At 40.5% G+C, this 21,380-nt stretch overlaps 1 protein-coding gene across 1 annotated transcript; it reads left to right on the forward strand.

Annotated features, from left to right (window-relative positions):
* The first annotated feature begins 693 nt into the window (after positions 1-693).
* On the forward strand, positions 694-17,232 carry stard10 (StAR related lipid transfer domain containing 10). Its single transcript, XM_077541881.1, has 7 exons — positions 694-900; positions 1,030-1,428; positions 7,086-7,233; positions 7,330-7,433; positions 11,732-11,849; positions 12,764-12,816; positions 15,911-17,232. Exons 2-7 carry the CDS (start codon positions 1,270-1,272, stop codon positions 16,115-16,117), a joined length of 789 nt encoding a protein of 262 aa, XP_077398007.1. The 5' UTR covers positions 694-900; positions 1,030-1,269; the 3' UTR covers positions 16,118-17,232.
* Positions 17,233-21,380: the final 4,148 nt, after the last annotated feature.

The following is a 21,380-nucleotide window of genomic DNA, read 5'->3' on the forward strand; positions in this document are numbered from 1 at the left end:
TTTATTCAGATTCTCTGAATTTTAGTTTTACTCCAACCATTATTTGGAGGACTACTTTTTACTTTTACTTGGGTCATATTATTCTAATCTAATCAGTAGTCTTACCCGAGGACAATTTTTGGCTACTCACCTCTGGTAATCAGTCATATTTGAAAACCTAGTGTGCATGACAGTTGCCTTTTTTTTCAATGGTGATGGTGCAGTTATGATTTTACTCTATTAATTGTGGCTCACAACAAGCGACCCATCAACAGTATGACGCCCATCCATTCATTTTTTATACAGGTCACGGGTCAGCAACACTTTCCTGGATTCCATAATAGTGCATTGCAATATGACCCTCCACCCATTTATCCTGCTATTTCAGTAAAATTTTAGAATTTATTATTGTTTTTGGTCTCACCCTCCTTCCTCATTGCTATATGTTCCTTTCACAACATCTTTTTCTCGTGTCTACCACCTCAGTACCCCTACACCAACATGTTCAGGGACCCAAAAAAAGCTCAACAATTAAGCCAAGATTCAATAATGTCTAGTCTCCAACCTCACTACCTAACCATGTTGTTGACAGAAAACACCCTTAGTGCAACGTCATTGGTGAGCTGGCAAATGAGTAAATCCCTGGGGTAGAGCTCCGGGCTTTACGAGGCGCCGCTAATGCATCACTCGGGGGCGTTCCCATTGAATCAGTCGCTGCGTAGACTGTCTGACGTCGATCAAGCCAAGCTGCTGTCACCCTCCCACTCCTTTCGTTTCACGCCGCATCCTCCCAACGAGCACCGACTGCAGGGATGGAGAACTGATACAAACTAGCTCAGGACCACTGAAGAGCGGCGAAAGTGAGAACGTGAAAAAGAAATCCCTGACAGCCGCGCGGGGACAGAGCGTACGTTTGTGTTGGTGAGTGTCAAGCGGAAACGCAACCATATGGTTGGTCTTCAGAGCGGATGTTTCTGACGACAGCTACCCGACCGAAACTTATTCAGCACGGGCTTCGACTGAACCATCACGCTGCTTTTCTCGACGCAGAGCTCTGTCACCTGTGCGCGGCGGCGGCGACGTCCACACCTCTATTTGACTAGTTCATCGTACCTCCCCGAGTGAGCATGCGCACACATCACAAGACCGCGCTGCAGGTTTCTCGCTAAATTTAATTAAGCTGTTAACTTGTTCAAACACAAGAGGAGGGAGACTCCCCACCAACGGTCTCTCTTTCTCGAAGCCCCGCTCGCGTCCCAATCTCTTTTTTTCCCCTTTCGGGACAACGACATGTCTGGACGGAACGTTACCATCCCGGACGACCGGGCGTTCGCCAGTTTCAAATCGGAGTGCCTGAGTGACGAAGGTTGGAGTGTGACATACAACAAGGGGGGCATCACCGTGTGGAGCCAGGGGCTGGAGGAGGGCAAGTCTGTCCACAAAATTAAGGTGAGCACACACATCCACAGGCAAATAAGAATAGCGTAATATGATGAGCGACACGCGAAACGTTAAACTGCCCCAATGCTGTTTGTATTAGCTAGATGTTCTGTAATTTACTCCACTTTTAACCCACGCCTCTGTGAACATGCCCTGCGACTTCCCACTACAGTACAATCATTTATTTATGAATGACTCTAAACTATATATGCATGTGATAGTATAGGGAAATTTACTACTTTAATCTTGAAGAGAAGTCACAGCAGTTTTTATTTTTTATTTTTTTATTTTTTATTTTTTTAAACTGTCAAGAGACACGTCTACTCAAGCCCAAGGGTGTCATTTTACATTTCAGGTCACACCATTTACTGACAGTGCCAATCAAAACTGAGCAAAATTCTTTTGGACAGGTTAACTTTTAACCCCTTAATTTAAAATATGTATACTTTTGCTGTTGTAGTTTGCACTGTATACATAGAGTATCTCCAGCACTTCACAATGTATTTGTTATTAAATATTCTTCTTTTGTTTTCTTGCTATCACATTGTCGACCAATATGGAATTAAGGCGTAGGCTAATCAAAAGGTTTGAAAACAAATATTTAAATTTACGTCAAAACTAAAGAGATAATCTTAAAACTTCTATTTTGGCTTTCGGGTTCATATTTTTATGTCCGACTAGAGGAGTTATGCCTCACCAGCCTCACCAGTCATGAACCACACCACACGCCACTGACCACATTAGATTGTACATGTTGTCACCATTAGATATCATTTTTCAGCCATGAAGAGAAATGGAAACTAATGGGATTTTTATTTGCCGGTAAGACACATTCATTTATTTGCAAAGCTCTTCCTTAAACGGTAAAATAATTTTGGGGTCGTTTTTCAGTCTTCTACATACCTTTATAGAAACAGGTAAACAAAAACACAGAACAAAGTACTCAGAAAAAATAAAATGAAGTGTTTTATGATTATTTAACAAACTTTCACAGCATCTTAAATATGTTTATTGTCTTAACTAACAAGGAAGAGGACATGACATGACAAAAGTTTTTCAGCTATGGAGAGAAATGGAAGCTAACAAATTTTTTTTTCTCGAAAGACACATTAATCCATTTGTAAAACTTCCTGAAAGTACACTCTACAGTAAAATAATTATATAACATGAGGATGTCACGTTACAGGCTGGCAGCAGTTTCTAAAAAAGATTTTGGTGGTATGATAACCATGAGCAAAAAATATTGCAGTGTCATACTAGTACGGTATTAAAATTACAGCTCCTAAAGAAAATGCAATTTTTTGAAATATTTGGTCAATAAAAACAGCTCTTTTTTTTTTTTGCATTCAACACAGTCTATTTCATTTTTAAACATCCATCCATCCATCCATCCATCCATCATCTTCCGCATATCCGGGGTCGGGTCGCGGGGCCAGCAGCTTTAGCAGGGAAGCCCAGACTTCCCACTCCCCGGCCACTTCAACCAGCTCCTCCGGCGGGATCCCAAGGCGTTCCCAGGCCAGCCGAGAGACACAGTCTCTCCAGCGTGTCCCCGAGGCCTCCCGCCGCTGGGGCATGCCTGGAACACCTCCCCCGGGAGGCGTCCAGGAGGCATCCGAACCAGATGCCCGAACCACCTCAACTGGTTCCTCTCGACGCGGAGGAGCAGCGTAATCCAAGTACCATAATATTCAAGGAATGTAACCAATACTTTTAGTCACTTTTGGATTACTCCTACAACAAACACAAATAGCCAAAGAATCAAAGAAAAATCAATACAATAGATCTTTTAAATTAAAACCGATTTTCTAGATGAAATTGTTTTTTGTTACACCCTTAATGGATAAGTAGAAATACTATGGATTCACATAGTCACAAATTTTTGTTATTTTGACTATTTTTCTTTACTTTTTTGTTTTTGTCATAAAAAATGCATATTGTAGGTTATCAGTGGTTTTATGTAGAATTTAGGGGCTTTAAAAAAAAATCCCCCCTGCATTTCAGGGAACATCAATTACGTGCTGATTTTCACTATTCATGGGCCAGCATGGTTCCTATCCATTTTTAACCTATAAATGCCCATGACCTTTATAAAATTCTCTTCCAATAGCAATACTGATTTGCTTGTTAAAAATATTTTTCCTTGTTTTACAAAAACTTCCAAATATCACTCAGGCAACTACTCTGTACTAATGGTGCATCATGTTCATTTGAATACTGAAAGCATTTTATGGTTTCAGTTTGATTGAACTTAAGCTCTGCATGCCATTTCTTGTGGGTGTATCCGGGTCTGGGGGGTGTGAGCAAGCTAACGGTTGTTTACTTAGTTGAATAGAGTGTGTGTGCATGCTGTGGTGTGCATCCGTGTGCTCAAGGGTGTTATCTTTGTGTGCAAGAGCAGCAACAGCAGGCTTTTTCCCAGCCCCCTCCTAGAGTCTGCAACGTAAGCGGCAAGCGCCAATCAGGATTGCGTAGAATTCTCATTAGCCAGCATGATTCTGGTCACTTTATCTTTGCTTGATGACTCTCCAAATCGTTTGCACAGCTGTCATTGGTCGATAGTACAGCGCATTACGTAAAGACTCTCTGTGTCACATCTTTGTTTGTCATAGTTGCGTATTCCCGCAATACGAGTAGGGATGTTTGATATCACTTTTTTTTTTTCAGACCGATACCACCAGTACGAGGAACCAACTGTTGAGTATTTGCCGAGACAGATACAAAGTACCGATGCCACTCATACTTTTAAGAAATGAAATTAAAAATAAAAATATATATCCCAATACAGTATAGCATTTCCCGTAAAAACAGAGACAAGTTCTTTGTGTGTTTTTACATACTTGGCCAATAAAGATGATTCTGATTCCTCCAGGTACATCCTGATGCTGCTCTAGGTGAGGTGTATCATGTTTACAGCAGCACTGTGTTTGTGTGTGCACACCGTCAGGTGCTATTTACTCATGGTTTTATACAGGACAGGCTCAGCAAACAAAGAGAAGCAAAAAGTGTAAACACCCGCACATGGGCGGAGCTTCTGTCATATACTGGCGCGTTCACGTAAATGTGAGCGTAACGGAAGCTTGCATGGCCACTTTATCGGCTGTTTACGTTGCTCTTTGATCTCTGACATCACACGTATAGGCTTAGCACAGTCATTGAAAGTAATATGTTTAAATTGCATTTATTCGTTACGTACTCATGATTACATAAAGATCCATCCTTCACACCGCATCATCATGAGCATCAGTTTGAGAATGCACCACCGAAATACCGCAACATTGTCTCATAGAGTGATAATGTGGGTGTGAATAATAGTCTGTCGTCTGGCTTCTGTGTATCTGAGGTCAGCTAGGATAATTTCCAGTTTCCCGCAACCCTTACTGGGATAATTGATATTTGGAAAATGAATGGTTGGATGGCTTGTGAGTGAGCAGGGGTTGAAGAGCGACTGACAAACCCCAAAACACATTGTACATTTTGGAACTAGCTTTGGGTTATCTCTCTTGAAGCCACCATCTCATTGCTTCATCTGATGAGCTAACTGAATTAAAACGTAAACGAATTAAGCTCATGTGTACTTGCTGGGCTGTTTTTCTCCACTCTGACCAGGACGTCTCTTTCAGCTCAGTTCAACATTCTCCAAAGCTCCTCCTGTTTCAGTCGGATTGCAAATACTAACATCCATTCTTATCTACAAGGTCTATGAGTTGCTTTAACTCTGTGAATCTGCACTCTGGCCTCATCAACTAAATCTATTAATACAAAAAAGTGCTTTGTTACAAATAACCTCTTATATCGGAAATGACAACTCAAGATAATGTCATGATTCAGGTGTTAGAATGCAATCCCAATTGTGATTGTGTAAATCCATTGACTTTATTAAAAACATTGGTTGGGGGTAAAGATGCACTGAATGACTCATGATAATGGATTAAATAAGATGATGTACTGCCAACACTTCCTTGACATCGTTGTAAAACACCCTGGTACAGCATTTACAACGTGACCGGCCAAAACAAATGACCTATGAACAATCTCATTTCACTAGTCCCCATATCCTGAATTTCACTCTGTTTTTAGGGATCATATTTCATTTTATTCTGATTCAGAGTAGTTGTAAAAAGCGGTTGCTCTCCACATAAAAGTTGAATGATGTATCAGCTGTTGAGAAGCTTTAAGGCTTTTTTTTTTTTTTTACACCCCCGTGAAATTCAGTTAATCTTTGGGTTAAATGCAACTGATTTTTTAGAGTAAAGGCCAGCGGCGTCTGTAAATTTGGAACGCTTGGACGAGTGAGCATCAGAGGACTAATTCTTTGGGGGCGGAGTTCAGGAGTGTTTTATTGACTATTGGCTATCCATTTTTCCATCCATTGTCTTCCTCTTATCCGGGGTTAGAGTCTCTGGGGCAGCAATCCAACCAAAGAAGCCTACACCTCCCTTTTCCCACCCACTTTGTCCATCGCTTCTGGTTGGATTCTGAGACGTTTGTAGTTTTTCCAGCATGTGCTGAGTCTTCCCTGGGGCCCCCTCTTGGTGGGCTGTGCCTGTAACACCTGACTTGCGAGGCATCCTAAAATGGAGGACTCTACCAAGATAACCGAGCTTCTCACCCTTTCTCTAAGGGAGAGCCTGGAGAGTGACCCTGTGTTTCCTGGAGGAAACTCATAGAGACCACTTGTATCCCCCAATCTTTTGGTCACGACTCACAGTTCATGACCATAGGTGAGGGTAGAAATGTATGTACATCCATGATTTTTTATTTTATTTTTTTGAAGAATTGTTTCTAGAGGGGTTGGAAAATTCGCTAAATATAGCGACAAAGTCACAAATTACTCAACACTGAAGAAGGTGTTGCTGTTGCTTGTTTCCACATCCCAAATGTGTCCTTTTGTGTCACCATGAAGTCACTGCAGTGCTTTGATTTATGCAAAGTGGAATGCACGTTGTGTTTCAGTAGCTGGTTGAGTGAACATGTTATTTCTGCCATGACTATAACAGAAAGCTCATTTTTATATCATTACACCTCCATGGAGAAAAAGCAGAATGTTCTTCAAACCCCTCTGGGCTGATATGTACCAAAGTCTCTTGGGACCAAAAAGCACCATTAATCCTTTTCTTTTTCGTTCATGCTGTCTCACTAGTGTTTCAATTACCACCTCTTCTCCTATTAGTGCCGCTTTCACGCTCTATACGCGTCCTTGTTTTAAGTGTATTTTTGCTTTTGTTTTGTCTTATATAATAAGTCCCTTCGGAATTTGTAACTGTGGTAACAGCCCCAGTGTGCACTTAGCATGTTTCTATTTACTACATCTGTTGTAAATCTGACAGGTAGAAGTCCCTGTGATTCTTGGGCATGGCCACAACTAACAGGTTGAGAATACACAAATTGGGGTATACAGTAACAATACAGTATGTAATACACAGACAGTGTTCATAAAGACAATGAAATGATCTACTGAACTTCCCTACCTAAAAGTGACTGTCTTGAAGCAACTGATTTCTGATCGCTGACCACATACTAACATGCAATTGAGTGAATTGATTGCAATGGGGCATTTTCCAAAACCAGCATATAGATTACATTAATAGATACTGTAGAGAATGTTTGTCAATGTCATTGTGTTCCTTTGCCTGATACTGTATTTCTCTCTCTTTCTGATACAGTGCCGGATGGTCAGTAAGGACGTGTCAGCTGAGACCATGTATGATGTTCTCCATGACATAGAATACAGAAAAAAATGGGACACGAATGTCATCGAGACCTTTGATATTGGAAAACTTACAGCCAATGCAGATGTTGGTTATTATTCATGTATGTTCTACACTTGGTTAATGTCTAATATAATCTAAGCAAACTTTCATCAACTTTGATTGCATTTTCGTGTACGTTATTCTCTGAATTTGACAGGGAAGTGTCCAAATCCACTCCGAAACCGAGATGTTGTCACGCTTCGCTCCTGGTTGCCAATGGGGAAAGACTACATCATCATGAACTACTCTGTTAAACATTCAGTAAGTTCATGCACCGGCACATGTCCACATATGGTTCGGTCGGTTCCCACAACCCGTGTGTTCAAAAGTGAATGGAGATACGAATTTGGTGAAGTGAGAAAAATGGGTGCACATTGGATGAGTTGGATCAAGGTGGTGCATTTCAGCAAGCTTCAAGGCATTTTACTGTAGCAAAGTTCATGCTGAAATATTTGAGGAAGTGTACATGAGTGCAAGTATGTTGTTTTTTGTTTTTTTTGTTTTTTTTCCTCCATCTCCAGGAAGACAGTGTGGCTTATTTTGTTATGGTTTTACAGCTTTAACCAAAAAAATAAAATAAAACATATCAAGCATGGATTTGACCTAACAGTACAGTTCAAATGAAATTGATACATATTTTATTTTGTGTGTGTATCATCAAAAGTTACAACTGTACCAAAATAAGTGATCCATAATATAGGACAACTCGCGTTATCAACAGCAGTGGTATCGACCGGTACTATTGGGTCCTGTTCTGTTGGTGGTGGAGATAGTTATTCCTATCCTTTGACTGACAGTACAGTATTTATTGGGGAACAATTACAGTTTGCAGCCTTTACTGTTCAAATCTTAACTATAGCCAACAGAGCTGAAGTTTACCAAGTGATATCCTCAAATACATACACAGAGACGCTACTTTGTGATGTACCATTCTCTAATTTATTAATTAATTGACATTCCCCCCCCCACTCTTCTCAGAATAGTAGTCTGATTAGCTGTAACCAAATGAGTTGATATATGTTGAAATTTGCCTTCAAATCTTTCGAAAATATAGGGCAGTATTATTGCATGTAATATTTCTTTCTTTAATAAACGGCTCCTGCCCCTGCAACAAGCAAATGAATCCCAATTGTCTGGATTATTAAACTAGCCATGTGATGACACATAAGCAGTGATCTTCCATTCAGCCACTTAAACACTCAGTCCCATGCAACCTATTATCTTTATTATCTGCAAGTTTTAAGAAGTAGTTAAATAAAATGCTGATAAGAACATCAAATCGTATGTTTTAAAGGGGAAGTCAACCCCAACCCCCCAACCCCACCCCAAAAAACTTTACAAAAATATGTTCTATGCAGCCCCACTAGTCTAAATTTCAGTATTCTGGTTAATATTGTGTTAGTGGATTATGAGTTAAGTAGCAAAATCCAGCAGTTTTTAATCCATCTCAGGGGTGGGCGGCAATTTTGCCACTTGCTGTCGAGTGAAAATGACATCACAGTTTCCCAGGTCACAGGAGAGCTGTGATTGGTTTTGGTGTTGCCTGAGCCCTGAGCAAATGTGATGTCATCTTCAGTCGACAGCAAGTGGCAAAATAGCCACCCCCTGAGATGGATAGAAATGACTGGATTTTGCGGCGTAACTCATATTATACTACTACTACTACTACTAATAATAATAATAATAGTAATAATAATAATAATCAGAATGTCATGTTTAGACTGGTGAGGTCACATATTGTCAAGAAATAATATGCTTGTTATCTTTTCAATCGCTGGACCCACCAAAGTTTTAATAAGACATACATACCGCAAAGATCCAAAATCATACACTTATTGTTTTGCCATGGTGAAATTTGTTATGATATCGGGGCTGATCTTTTTCATACAGGGCAGGACCGGTTCTCTGTCTTTCTTTCAGCTCGGCGGCTAACTGTGTGCTTTGCCTTGCGGAAGCAAAGCCCAGAATGTGGAAAACAAGCGAGCGCCCAAGACAGTGAAATCTTATTCATATGCACCTCACACACATTATATTAAGTGAGCGCCCTGAGAGATTCAATGGTATTTTCAATTGTAGAGGCAACATTCATCACCAAGCCACAGAGATAAAAACGTCAATTAGCACTATCATGAATTTGCCCAGCACAAGTACCCCCACCTCCACATCGACACATCATTGGCTGAGAAATGTGTATGGGGAGTTATTTTTTTAATTCAGAAATAGGCAGATAACTAAAGATCTACGTGGCCCTGCTATTTCTACACCCTGTGGGCCGCATAATACAAAGTACTGGTACCCTGTATACTTTGTACTTTTCTTTTAGATGTCCAGAATGATTTTGGTTCCTGCCTGTGTCCATGTTGTTTGCCCGCATTGCCATTGAGTCTTAGTCGCTAATGAAATGTTTACACAAGGATAAGACCTCTCACGTGACTATTAGCTGTTGACTTCCCCCTCGCCTTCCGCATTCCTGCTTGGAAAAACTCAAAGGACAGAGTGTGTTTTTGATGTCCCCTATGCTTCAGAGATGTGCTCTTCAACAGTCCCATTTAGGGAATTTCTGACAAAGATAGACAGTATATGTTTTTTAAATGAGGTTTTGTGCTCACAGTACATTGCCTGGAATTAGAGAATAACTCTGCCAAGTTAAGTACCATCTGAAGTGACAGAATTGCAATTTGCATGTCGGTGTTTAAAATCAGGGATAGCTTGTTTAATTGTTCCAGTTATGAGAAAGCCATGCGTCGCATTTGTTGTTCAGTAGTTTAGATTTTTTTTCGAGCTTTGGTTGTAATCTTCAGATATAAGAGAAATATAATGTGTTGTCGCCAAAGGTGAGGCAAGTAAATGTTTATTTACATGAATAGCAAGGACACATAAGATTTTGTCAGACGCACTGCCAAGGCCAAAAAAAAAAGAAAAAGAAAAAAAAAGCCAAACGGTTGCACCTGATCAACCAAGTCAAATGCCACATGAAACCACACAAAACTCTTTCTAAAACAAAAACATTAGCTCTTGCTGTTATGCCATTTTGAACAGGAATTATTATGATTTTGTAACTAGAGTTTATGCCATTTAAAAAGGGGGAAATATCAGACCGGTTTCACGGCCTTCAGTCAAAAATGAATCCGTCACAACCACTAAAACATTGTTTTTGTTTATGAAAGCAAGTAGACAATTATAGTTTGTTCATTCTAAAAAAAAATGGTTTGTGATCCACATTTATATTTAAAGTTTACAACTATCTTTTCAATAAAAGAAGCTACTACATACTGATGTAATGACCATTACAGAAAGATGACAAATAGAGTATTTTGGTAATTGATTGTCAATTATGTACAATTTCTGGCTGCTATACGTGCTGTATGGGCAAGCCATTTATTGCTTTGCTGAATTCCACATTTTTGTAATGCAAACTTAACATGAACAGGAATGCTACTGGCAAGGTCCAACTCGCCAACAAGCGGGAAATACCACAAATGGTCACTGATGGTTAACCAGCCATGTTGGTCAGTGGTTATAGATGCATCCGTGCTTTGATAGGACTAAGATGGATGTCTTTTCTGTAGAAGCTGGACGCTGATACTTTTGTTTGAATTATGTGCAAAATTGTTAGTTGCGTGATCATTATTTTGATTACATTATACTTACAAGATGAGCTATTAATGTTTTGTTTTTAAGGGGAGAATTTCATCAGTTCTTGGGCTTCTTTTTCTCTCTTACACAATTGTTTTGTTATCCTGTTATTCAGTTTTATTGTACAAATGAATAATAATTATGCGGGAGGTATCCATTGAACGTCAGTATTTTACTATTTGGTGACTAACTTCTTGCATTCTTACTGAGTAGTAGGATACATGCTACATTCATTGTTTAGAGCTAAAAATGACTTATTGTTTATTTATTTATTTATTTATTAGCTCACGGCTGGTATCATTTTTTTTTTAAATCTTGAATTGGACTAAGCTCAAATCTTAGGCAGGTACCTATTTTAATTCTCTATCAGCATGAATTCTTACTGCGTGACCTATTAGTACAAGTGCAGGCACCGAAATAGATGTGAAAAGATAAAGCAGAAAGTTCTCATTTCTGAACAGCTGATTGCTTGTTCATGGCCTTTACTACTCCATTTAGCACAGGGTATCAGCTTGATACTTTATCATTCTGATTTATAGCGATATTAAATACGTATAAGTAAAGGAGGCAGAAGTGGCGTAACAATTTTGTGTGGACAAATATCAGATTGATGACAACAACAACCAAACAAATCCTAGAATCAGTGATTAGTGATCACATAGAGTGGTTTGAGAAACAGAATTGGGTGGATGTAGTGGTTATCAGATGAGGATGGTAGTTTACACTTTACTGATAATTATCTTTAGCCTAATGTGCTTTGCTGTGTGTGGCCCTGTAAATGCAGGTATCCCTTAGCAATATTAACCAAATGAAGGCTGAATGTTCTTTTCTATATTCAAGAACATCTGATAGACAACTAGCCATGTTAACATTCCATTGAAACATTTGAATGAGAAATCTCTGTGTTTTTGTTGCTCCGACAGAAATATCCCCCTAGAAAGGACATGGTTAGAGCTGTGTCCATACAGACTGGCTACATGGTCCAGAGCCAAGGGCCCAACAACTGCGTCCTTACATACATGGCACAGTTAGATCCACGAGGTAAGTGTTATTACACTCTTGGCGCAAAGGGCAGACTACACTTGAATGTTTGTCAGTTAATCATGTAAAGCACATACAAACATTCACACTCACATAGCATACATTTACATGCAGGCAATAACCCTTTTAAAACCTGAATATTGGCAATATTTGCGTTTTGTAAAGCCATTTAACTCGCGAGAAACCCCAAATATGGTTACCTCTTTCGTAACCACAATTCTTGTTCGTATAAATGCATTCAGAATACCTTGATTTGAATGAGGCATTCGGTTGCATTCTGTGCATGTTCTTGTTCTTCTCCTCCTGCTCCTTCTTCACTTATTTCTATTCACAAGGAATTATGGTCTTTGTAGTACAACAACGACTTGTATGCACATCTCCATCCCATGACTCGATAATTGAGTTTCACTTGAACACACTGATTTTTCTGCTGCATTTTCATGTTATTTTCTGTCTCTATGGCGAACATTTCACAATGTGTATCTAAACACACATAATACAGTACATGTATGTAAGCCTGTGCTTATTGCGGGCAAGCCACCGGAAATACTCAAAGGTAAACTGTACATGACGACGCAGCAAAGAAGTACACTTTTGGAGTGAGAAGGAAACAGACTACTTTATTTATTGGGCAGAGTGACATGAATATGTCTTATTGACCGTGGAAAGTTATAAGCGGAAATGACGTCTATTTGCGTAATGATGTGGTTTCAATCGGGTTTTCCAATTAATTTGAGGTCTGTCCGATCAAGAATGTAAACGGGTTATCCCGAATGTTTCATAAACCGGAATTTTGACCTTAAACCGAATATTGACTGCATGTAAATGTAGTCATAGTCACTGTGTGAGAACTGGACAAACCCACTATGTCAACAGTGACCTGCATTCCTCACTCTGTCTTTCTTCCTTTCCAGGTTCATTACCCAAGTGGGTTGTCAAAAGGTTTTCCCACTTCCTTGCACCCGGCGTAAGTCTTCTACAGTTCAATAGAGATGCGAGAAAAATGGTTTATTATTATTATTATTATTATTATTGACGAGACTGTCAGGTTTAGCAGTTGCAGACGAGAGCCTCTTTTTTTTTTTTTTTTTTCTCCCCTTCTCGTGTTCCCCAAGGCCCTCTTTTTAAAGCCTGCTCACTAAGGAAATATTGCCATAGTGATACCTTACTATAAACTACTACAAAATGTCACATACGTACGTGGCAGATGGGTTGTTAGAAGCAACAACAAAGGGTGCAGGGCTAGCTCATTCTATATGCTGATGCTGTTCGGTTGCCTTTGTGCCAGATAACTACTCACTGTAGCACTTTTAATTTTTAAAGTTCAATGTGTCCAAGCAATACAAGCTAATTCTGAGGACATTTTATGGCATTCTCTGCATCAACCAAACAAAAAAACAGCATACCTGCAGATTGTGTAGAAGTCCTAATATACTGTATGTCTATAACTTTACCATTACTAGCAGCAGATAACATAACTTTGCTAGGATCAGTGGTGTAGTCTAGGGTATACGCGGGTTTATGGCGTATACCCACTTCTTTTTCAGTCAGCATTGTGTATACCCACTTCTAAATTCCCCCTGATGCACACCATTCAGTAATATGTGCTTCTAATTGGCTGGTAGATGAGGCCTTCGTTGATTATATTGGCTAACTTTACGCATGAGGACTGAGCTAATTGACCTTACCGTGAACCATGCCTGCATGACCTAGTAAACCATAAAGACGTGAGACGTCATGTCTCTGACGGCATGTGCGTTTTGCTGCGGACAAACAAGCAATCCAGCTTCCGGTAGTGCATTGTGTGGTTATCCAAAGCCGAGAAAAAAAATAAATCAATAACAATGGTTAAACGCTGTAGTCACGGCTTTTGTAAGAGTGATAGCCGTTATCCCGATCGACTAACGGGCGTCCTGCAGTAGTCACGGCTTGTGTAAGAGAGACACTGTCCGGATTATTCCCTTCCCTAAACCCTCAAACAACTATGAAAAATGTCTGTGCTGAATCAAACTTTGTGGAAGACCACATGACCAGTCGAACCAAATGAGCAGAAACTACTACGTCTGCATTAAGGTAATGTTTTCCATTGTTGTTTTTAGCCAAAGGATAACGATAGCTCTGGGTAGCTAACCGTCTACATGTTAGTTGACTTACTATTTACTATAAATGCCAACAAAACGTTGAAACTATGAGATAATATAAATTCATTCTTACCCTGCTTGACAGGAATAAAACATCGATGCGTATTTCCTTTTGTTTTTGGGCAAAATTGAGGGAGTGAAGATACCCTTCACTAAAAAAATTAAAGCCCCCTTTGCTTGCTTCGAAGACAAATATCAGCGTCCTGAAAATACCTGAATGAGAAATCACAAGGAAGATTTGACAACTTCTCCATTACTGTGAATGCACTTCAACTCATCTTGACCGGTAAATGTCGGAGGGCTTTGTTTGTCGCATTCCGTGGGCGGGGAGGGGTGCACCACGGTAAGGTCAATTGTAGGCAGAGAGCGTGGGTCATAAATGGGGTCCTTCAAATAGAGTCTGGAGCATTGATGGCATTCCGGAGTTTTTCCTCAACCGGAGCACATCGTGCGGATACATCAGAGACTACTTGCGGTGTGGTTTATATTCTCGGTGAGGGCGCTGCCGGCTACACACTTACCTACTGTTACATGATCTAGTTTCGTTTTAGTAGCTATACTGGTAGTTGATTTTTAAATAAGTTAAAACGCAAGAATGGAGACCACAGACCACTTGTAATACCAGTAATGACTACAAACTGCTCAAGTCAATCAAGTCATGATAATTTTGTTATTGTGACATTGTAAAAATGATATGTTTCTTACATATGTCTAAAACAGGGTGGTTTTCTGGACTACTTAAAAAAACAACAACAACCATTTTATTTTTAATTTTAGAGTATACCCACTTCTCCAAGGACCACTAGACCACTGGTTAAGATTTTTTAGATATATTTAAAATATGGTTTAAAAGGAAATTGAATTACCAACTGAATAAGCAATTTCCCATTTTTAATATTAACTCGTTCACTCCCAGCCATTTTCACAGAAACAACCCCCTTCGCTCCCGGCTGTTTTACTGGATTTTGACTGATTTTGCAAGGCCCACTGAATATTGTGTTCTATTTCTATAAAAACATGGAACCTACCAAAAGAAAGATCAGAGGCTCTTCTTTCATTAGGAAAAGAAAGTATATTTCTGTCTGTTTCCGTTTTGCAGCAATTAGTATTAGAATATAGCTAAGTTTCATCATTATTCACAAATCTGTTTAAAACTGTGGGGAAATCAACTTGTTTGAAACATGGTCCTGGTTGAATTCTTATACTCTGCTTCCACCTGCTGGCCGTTTTTGTAAGAACTACCATTGCTTCAACTGTTGTCTGTAGTTCAGAGGCTGCATCAACGCCTTCTGTATGCTCTCTAGCGTAAACAACAAAAAACGTATAAATATGTCTTTGGGACACTTAAAATATTTAAAATAGAACGTATTTATAGTTTTTGGGAGCAAATGAGTTAAACATCTGTATTATAGTAATCATTTGTATTTTTTGCACCATTTACTATTCTTCATAATCATACACACATGATCTGAAAATGTGATTAAAAACAGCTGCTTGAGAGTAGTAAACATGAACAGTGCAAGAGAATGAACACACACCCCTGATTAGATTTACTGTATAACTGCAGGCCAGTCAGACACTCTTGTGGTGTATGACTTTGTGGGGGTGAGCTCATTATTGATAAAATAAGATAAAGGTTCTGTGCGGTGACATGTTAATGCATTGGAGGGAAAAAAAACAGTAGCATTGTTCCTTAAATTTTTTTTGAGCAGACACTGTTAAAAAATAAATAAAGGAATAAAGTGTTCCCTTAATTGTTGTATTTATTTATTTTTTCTTTTAGATTTGTTTGTTTTAGCAGTACATATATACACTGCATATTTTTTATATAATATATATCATTTGTGCTATAATGCTTTAAAGTACTATGTGATTGTGGAAAGGTCAACAAATGAATTGTTCACATTGTCATCTGTGTAGGCAATGAAGATGATCAACAAGGCGTGTTTGAAGTATTCCGATTGGAAGCAGAGACACAACCCAGGATTCAAGCCTTGGCTCTACCCGGAACAGACTACATTACCCAGCATCCCACTTTCTGAGCTTAGCATTCAGCATGCCGAGAGCCTGGAAAATATTGACGAGAGTTCCCTGGCCGAGACCCACGACAGAGATGACGGCTACTAATACATACACACGCAAGTTAGACCTGGGTCATGCATTCATACACACACATACATCAATGCAGGGATACATGCATGCCAGATACATAATTCATTGACACATATGCTATGTAGATTCCTTCATACACGCACACACTGTGCTAGTATATTTACTCATGCTCACAGCACATTGTGTGGGAGCATTCAGATGCAAATGCCCATTTTACAAAGTCATCTGTATATTTTCCGACATAATGCATGAATGCGTACTTTGGCTATGTCAGATGCACTCACGGGTGCACACCCACTTGCAACGGGCCACAAGTATTTTGTACAACTTAGTAATATTGGTCAAATGTCAGTAAATGCGATTTGCCTCTTCATGTTTTCAAACTAAATTGGTATGGAAAAGCATCTTTTCACCAAAATTTACAGTATAGATGTTTATAAAGTAGCCTGTTTTATTCAAACCTGAGCAAAAACAATGTATTTCAAAATATTTCTCCTCAAATAGCAGTTTGCAAAAATACAATTCGTACATTGTTCAGTATGCTCACAAAAAGACTTGCACTCATTTTCATTTATGTCTTTCTGTACTTTGTTTTGAGTTGTGTTTTGTAAGCACACAAGAAATATGCAGGTGTACAGGAGGCAGCTGAAGCTCATGGCGAAACTCAAAAAACATCATTTCTATACTTGTGAGGACTCAGTTTGATACATTATGCCATGTTCTAATCTAAGCCCAACAAAAATGTCCAACCTATAAACTGTCGAAAAGCAGCGGGCAGAGTCTCCTGGACTGATAGGTAACGCTGATGTGGAAGTGCCTTATACCTGCAATCTTTCGAATGGCCAGCAGAGGGAGACTCCATGGGTTTCAAAAATTTCAAAGTGGGAGGGCTCAGAATCCCAACTTGATGATTATAAATGATATTCGACAAACCAATGAGTAATTGCCATAATTTGTAAAGACCAGCCAAAATGTCCCAACAGTGGCCTCACTTAAGGTGGTTTGAAATCGGAGTCCTCACAATGATAGAAAAGCATGTACTAATTCAGCTGAAACACATTCTTTCTCTTCCTCGACTCAAAAGATGTATGAATGTATGTTTACAAATTTAATACAGAAACCTACTGAGATCTGAGTTGTTGTTTTTTCTGTGCATGTGTGCTTGCATATGTTTTACATGCCTTCTTAGGCCCCTTTACTGTATGATGGTGGTGATGCAGAATAATTGACTTGATCATTGCTGGTTAATGTGCTTAAACATTCTTTCTGGGAGACTGCTGCCCACTTGCCAGCACAGCAGGACAGTTGTTTCTGTCCGCCTCACACTTTTGAAGTGATGGGTTTGAACCTAATCTCTGACCCATGTGTGTGGAGTTGGCATATTGGCATCATCCAAATTCAGTTGCAATAAGCTCCAGTTCACCAGACATAGAAAATAAATCTTTTCAGTGTCTTGATTAAGAGCAAGTACCCTCTCGTCGACATGCAACAATCTAGCTCCACCCCCGATCAAAATAGTTATGAAAACCATACTCAGCATCAGCATTGGCAACTTAGTAATGGTAAGTGGTTCTTTCAAATGAGAAAGAACCGTGACAAAACTGAGTAAGTTCAACCAACCTGTGCAAGTGGATATTATTTGTGCTGTAATTCTATCCTTGGTGTATTTTGACCAGAGACATTTTAATAAGATAATTGGAAACTTTTAAAAAGCAAATTTAAAAAAATAAATAAATAAATGTCAGCATGGAGGAAACAAAATTACAGACTTTGATTGCATGAATTTGTGGCTGTGCATACTAACCTAGATTTAAATTAAAGAGTCCCCCATTCTGTTGACTAATACAACAGTAAATTTGACTCGATTTAGAGTGGAACCAAATGGACTCAGTTTTAGAGCAATAATTACACTTGGAAGAGAGTAAAATAAAGAGTTGGGGAAAAGTAAAAGTGACTCAAGGGTGGAGGAACGAACACACGGCCTTCAGCTTGGGAGACAGCCGATCTACTCCCTGAGCCATGCAGCTGCTGCTTTCTGTTTATCTGTTTATCGCCCGTGTCAGCTGCAGCTGATTACATGAGTCCATGGAATCTTCCTAACTCCAAGAGACTTAAAATGATGTCTTTGGAGAAAAGCAAACAGTAGGAATGGCATAGCTCAGGTGGTAGTTGTGGAAGTCTCCCCAGCTGAAGGTTGTGAGTTCATTCCTCAACCCTTGAGTCAATGTTCCCTCGAAGCTGCGTGCGCGGTGCTCTCACCACCTCAGCGCACAACAAATGTCTTGCAGCGCAGTAAAAAAATAAAATAAATAAAATCCTAACCTGCAGCTGTATTTACTGTTTGTATATATTTTTTTATATTATCTTCCGATAAAAAAATGAATAAAACTTTATATCGTACGTGTGGTTAATGGAGTGGGAAAGTAAAATGTGACAAAAAAAAAAAAAAGAAGCTTAAATGCAAGGGGAACAGCCATGTGTTGTGGGACGGAGCGGCTCCGTTCAAAATGAACGGGCTCACGTCACTACGGTGACGCCAACCGGCGCGCGTACCACGCACTTAATAAGACACCATTTCCACTTCACTTACAGTTTTAATAGCAGTTTGGGTGCGCACACAGTTGTTCTACTGCACTTTGAAGCATGCATACATGATACAAACACTCACACTCAGCACTGACGAGACTGCGACACGCAACCGCGCCATTCAGGAAGTCCAAATATGGGCGTAGTGTACGAGCCTCTTCAATGAGGCTCTTCACGCGTTTAAAAAATGTTCACGTTTTAATAAATTATGTTTGCCATTATTTTTGAGTGGACGATGTGGGCCCATATTTATAAAAAATGTTTTGAGACTTAATTATGCTTAAAATAACCTGTGATTAAAAACAAGTAACAAACTAGGGATGAATCTAATCGTCTGACACATGACGTACAAGTGGTTTGATTTTTTTTTGTAACATACATACATCATGTAATTTATGATCCCAGGTTTTGGACAGGTGTCACCCCAGGTTTTCACTGAATGCGGTTGCGGTGCGGTTACGGTGCGGTTGCGGTGCGGTCCGGCGACGCAAGCAATTAGATTCCATTCATTCGAATGGTGCAGTTTACACCGCTTGCGGGTGCGTTGCGTGTCGACTGCGGAAGGCCTGCGGCGTGCCGCAAGCCTTCCGCAAGGATAGACCTATTTTCTATTTTTGCCGGACGCCGCAGCGGTAGGCCTCCGGCAAATGGCAAGCTAGCACAAAACACATCGAGCGGGACAGGAAGACCGAGGCAGTTTCAAAATAAATTTCCGTTTACCTTTCAGAATAAAACACTCGCCAGCTCCTATTTCTCAAGTTTTTCAGCAAAACGTGACGTGGGCGTCGCCGGGCCATGTGCTCATTCACGGTTTAGACACCAGCGAACATGGACGAGGAGAGGTTTATATTGGAGGTGGAAAACCACAAAATAATATATGACACGGCACATCCTTTTTATGAGGACTGTAATGTATTGTGAGTTTGATGTTCGCGATTGCTTGTTGTGCCCGTCTCGCTTGCCGTACTGAGCGGCAGCCGGACGCGGAAGACAGAAATAAAGAGTGGACCCGCACTGACCCGACTCTCGTTATTAATATACTTTACAAGGACAACCAAAAAAAGGATGCTGCATGGAATCTCATAGCAGAAGAAGAAGAAAAGGTTAAATCAAAAGAAGTCCACCTCTCGTTGTGAAATGCCACATGATCGCGCGCGCGCGGTCCCGCGAGACACGTTGGGAAGTGGGCGGCGACGGAGCTGCCGGACCGCAGCTGTGCGGAGCCGGTGTGGATTGACAAAAAAATTGACCTGTCCGGAGCACGCAGTCAAGACGCACCGCACCGCAACCGCACCGCAACCGCATCCAGTGAAAACCCGGGGTAACCCCGGGTTTTCACCGGTTGCGGTTGCGGTGCGGTCCGGCGACGCAAGCAATTAGATTCCATTCATTCGAATGGTGCAGTTTACACCGCTTGCGGGTGCGTTGCGTGTCGACTGCGGAAGGCCTGCGGCGTGCCGCAAGCCTTCCGCAAGGATAGACCTATTTTCTATTTTTGCCGGACGCCGCAGCGGTAGGCCTCCGGCAAATGGCAAGCTAGCACAAAACACATCGAGCGGGACAGGAAGACCGAGGCAGTTTCAAAATAAATTTCCGGTTACCTTTCAGAATAAAACACTCGCCAGCTCCTATTTCTCAAGTTTTTCAGCAAAACGTGACGTGGGCGTCGCCGGGCCATGTGCTCATTCACGGTTTAGACACCAGCGAACATGGACGAGGAGAGGTTTATATTGGAGGTGGAAAACCACAAAATAATATATGACACGGCACATCCTTTTTATAAGGACTGTAATGTATTGTGAGTTTGATGTTCGCGATTGCTTGTTGTGCCCGTCTCGCTTGCCGTACTGAGCGGCAGCCGGACGGGGAAGACAGAAATAAAGAGTGGACCCGCACTGACCCGACTCTCGTTATTAATATACTTTACAAGGACAACCAAAAAAAGGATGCTGCATGTTATCTCATAGCCGAAGAAGAAGAAAAAGTTAAATCAAAAGAAGTCCACCTCGTTGTGAAATGCCACATGATCGCGCGCGCGCGGTCCCGCGAGACACGTTGGGAAGTGGGCGGCGACGGAGCTGCCGGACCGCAGCTGTGCGGAGCCGGTGTGGATTGACAAAAAAATTGACCCGTCCGGAGCACGCAGTCAAGACGCACCGCACCGCAACCGCACCGCAACCGCATCCAGTGAAAACCCGGGGTAATACTGGGTTGGCTGCTATGTGCATGTCTGATGTTGTCAAGAACTTACTGTATATAAAATGGACTCAGTTGGGTTTACATTTCACAGATAATTTTATCCTGATGGCCTTTGTGTTGATTTAATTGTTCATGGTTCTGACAACATGATGGAGACAAGTCTTTGAATAGCCCTCACAGATATAGCTGAAAAGAGAAATTTTTATATATGTGTTAATTTCATAACAATGAAATGTACATGTAGCGCTTCTTGCAGTCTTAGTCGTACAACCATACGCCACGCACGGCGGCATTTCACTGTGGAGACAGTAAATTAACAAGAAAATGCTCCGGGAAAACAAATATTTTCAAGTTTGGTCAGCTTAGTGGGTGGCAACATAAGATGGCTGCCGGTGGCTTCACTTTTCGCTATGGTGAAGTAAGTGGCATTGTGAGTCTGTATATAAGTCCGTGGATGTCGCTCACCGTAATCCATGGAATGCTCAAGAAGTTT

The sequence above is a fragment of the Festucalex cinctus genome, chromosome 13 (assembly GCF_051991245.1).
Source record: "Festucalex cinctus isolate MCC-2025b chromosome 13, RoL_Fcin_1.0, whole genome shotgun sequence".
Taxonomy (NCBI): domain Eukaryota; kingdom Metazoa; phylum Chordata; class Actinopteri; order Syngnathiformes; family Syngnathidae; genus Festucalex; species Festucalex cinctus.

Coding starts and splice junctions, on each gene's coding strand:
- stard10 (XM_077541881.1), top strand. CDS start 1,270: ATGTCTGGACGGAACGTTACCATCCCGGACGACCGGGCGTTCGCCAGT. Junction 1,429..7,085: donor AGTCTGTCCACAAAATTAAG/GTGAGCACACAC, acceptor TTTCTGATACAG/TGCCGGATGGTCAGTAAGGA. Junction 7,434..11,731: donor ACTACTCTGTTAAACATTCA/GTAAGTTCATGC, acceptor TTGCTCCGACAG/AAATATCCCCCTAGAAAGGA.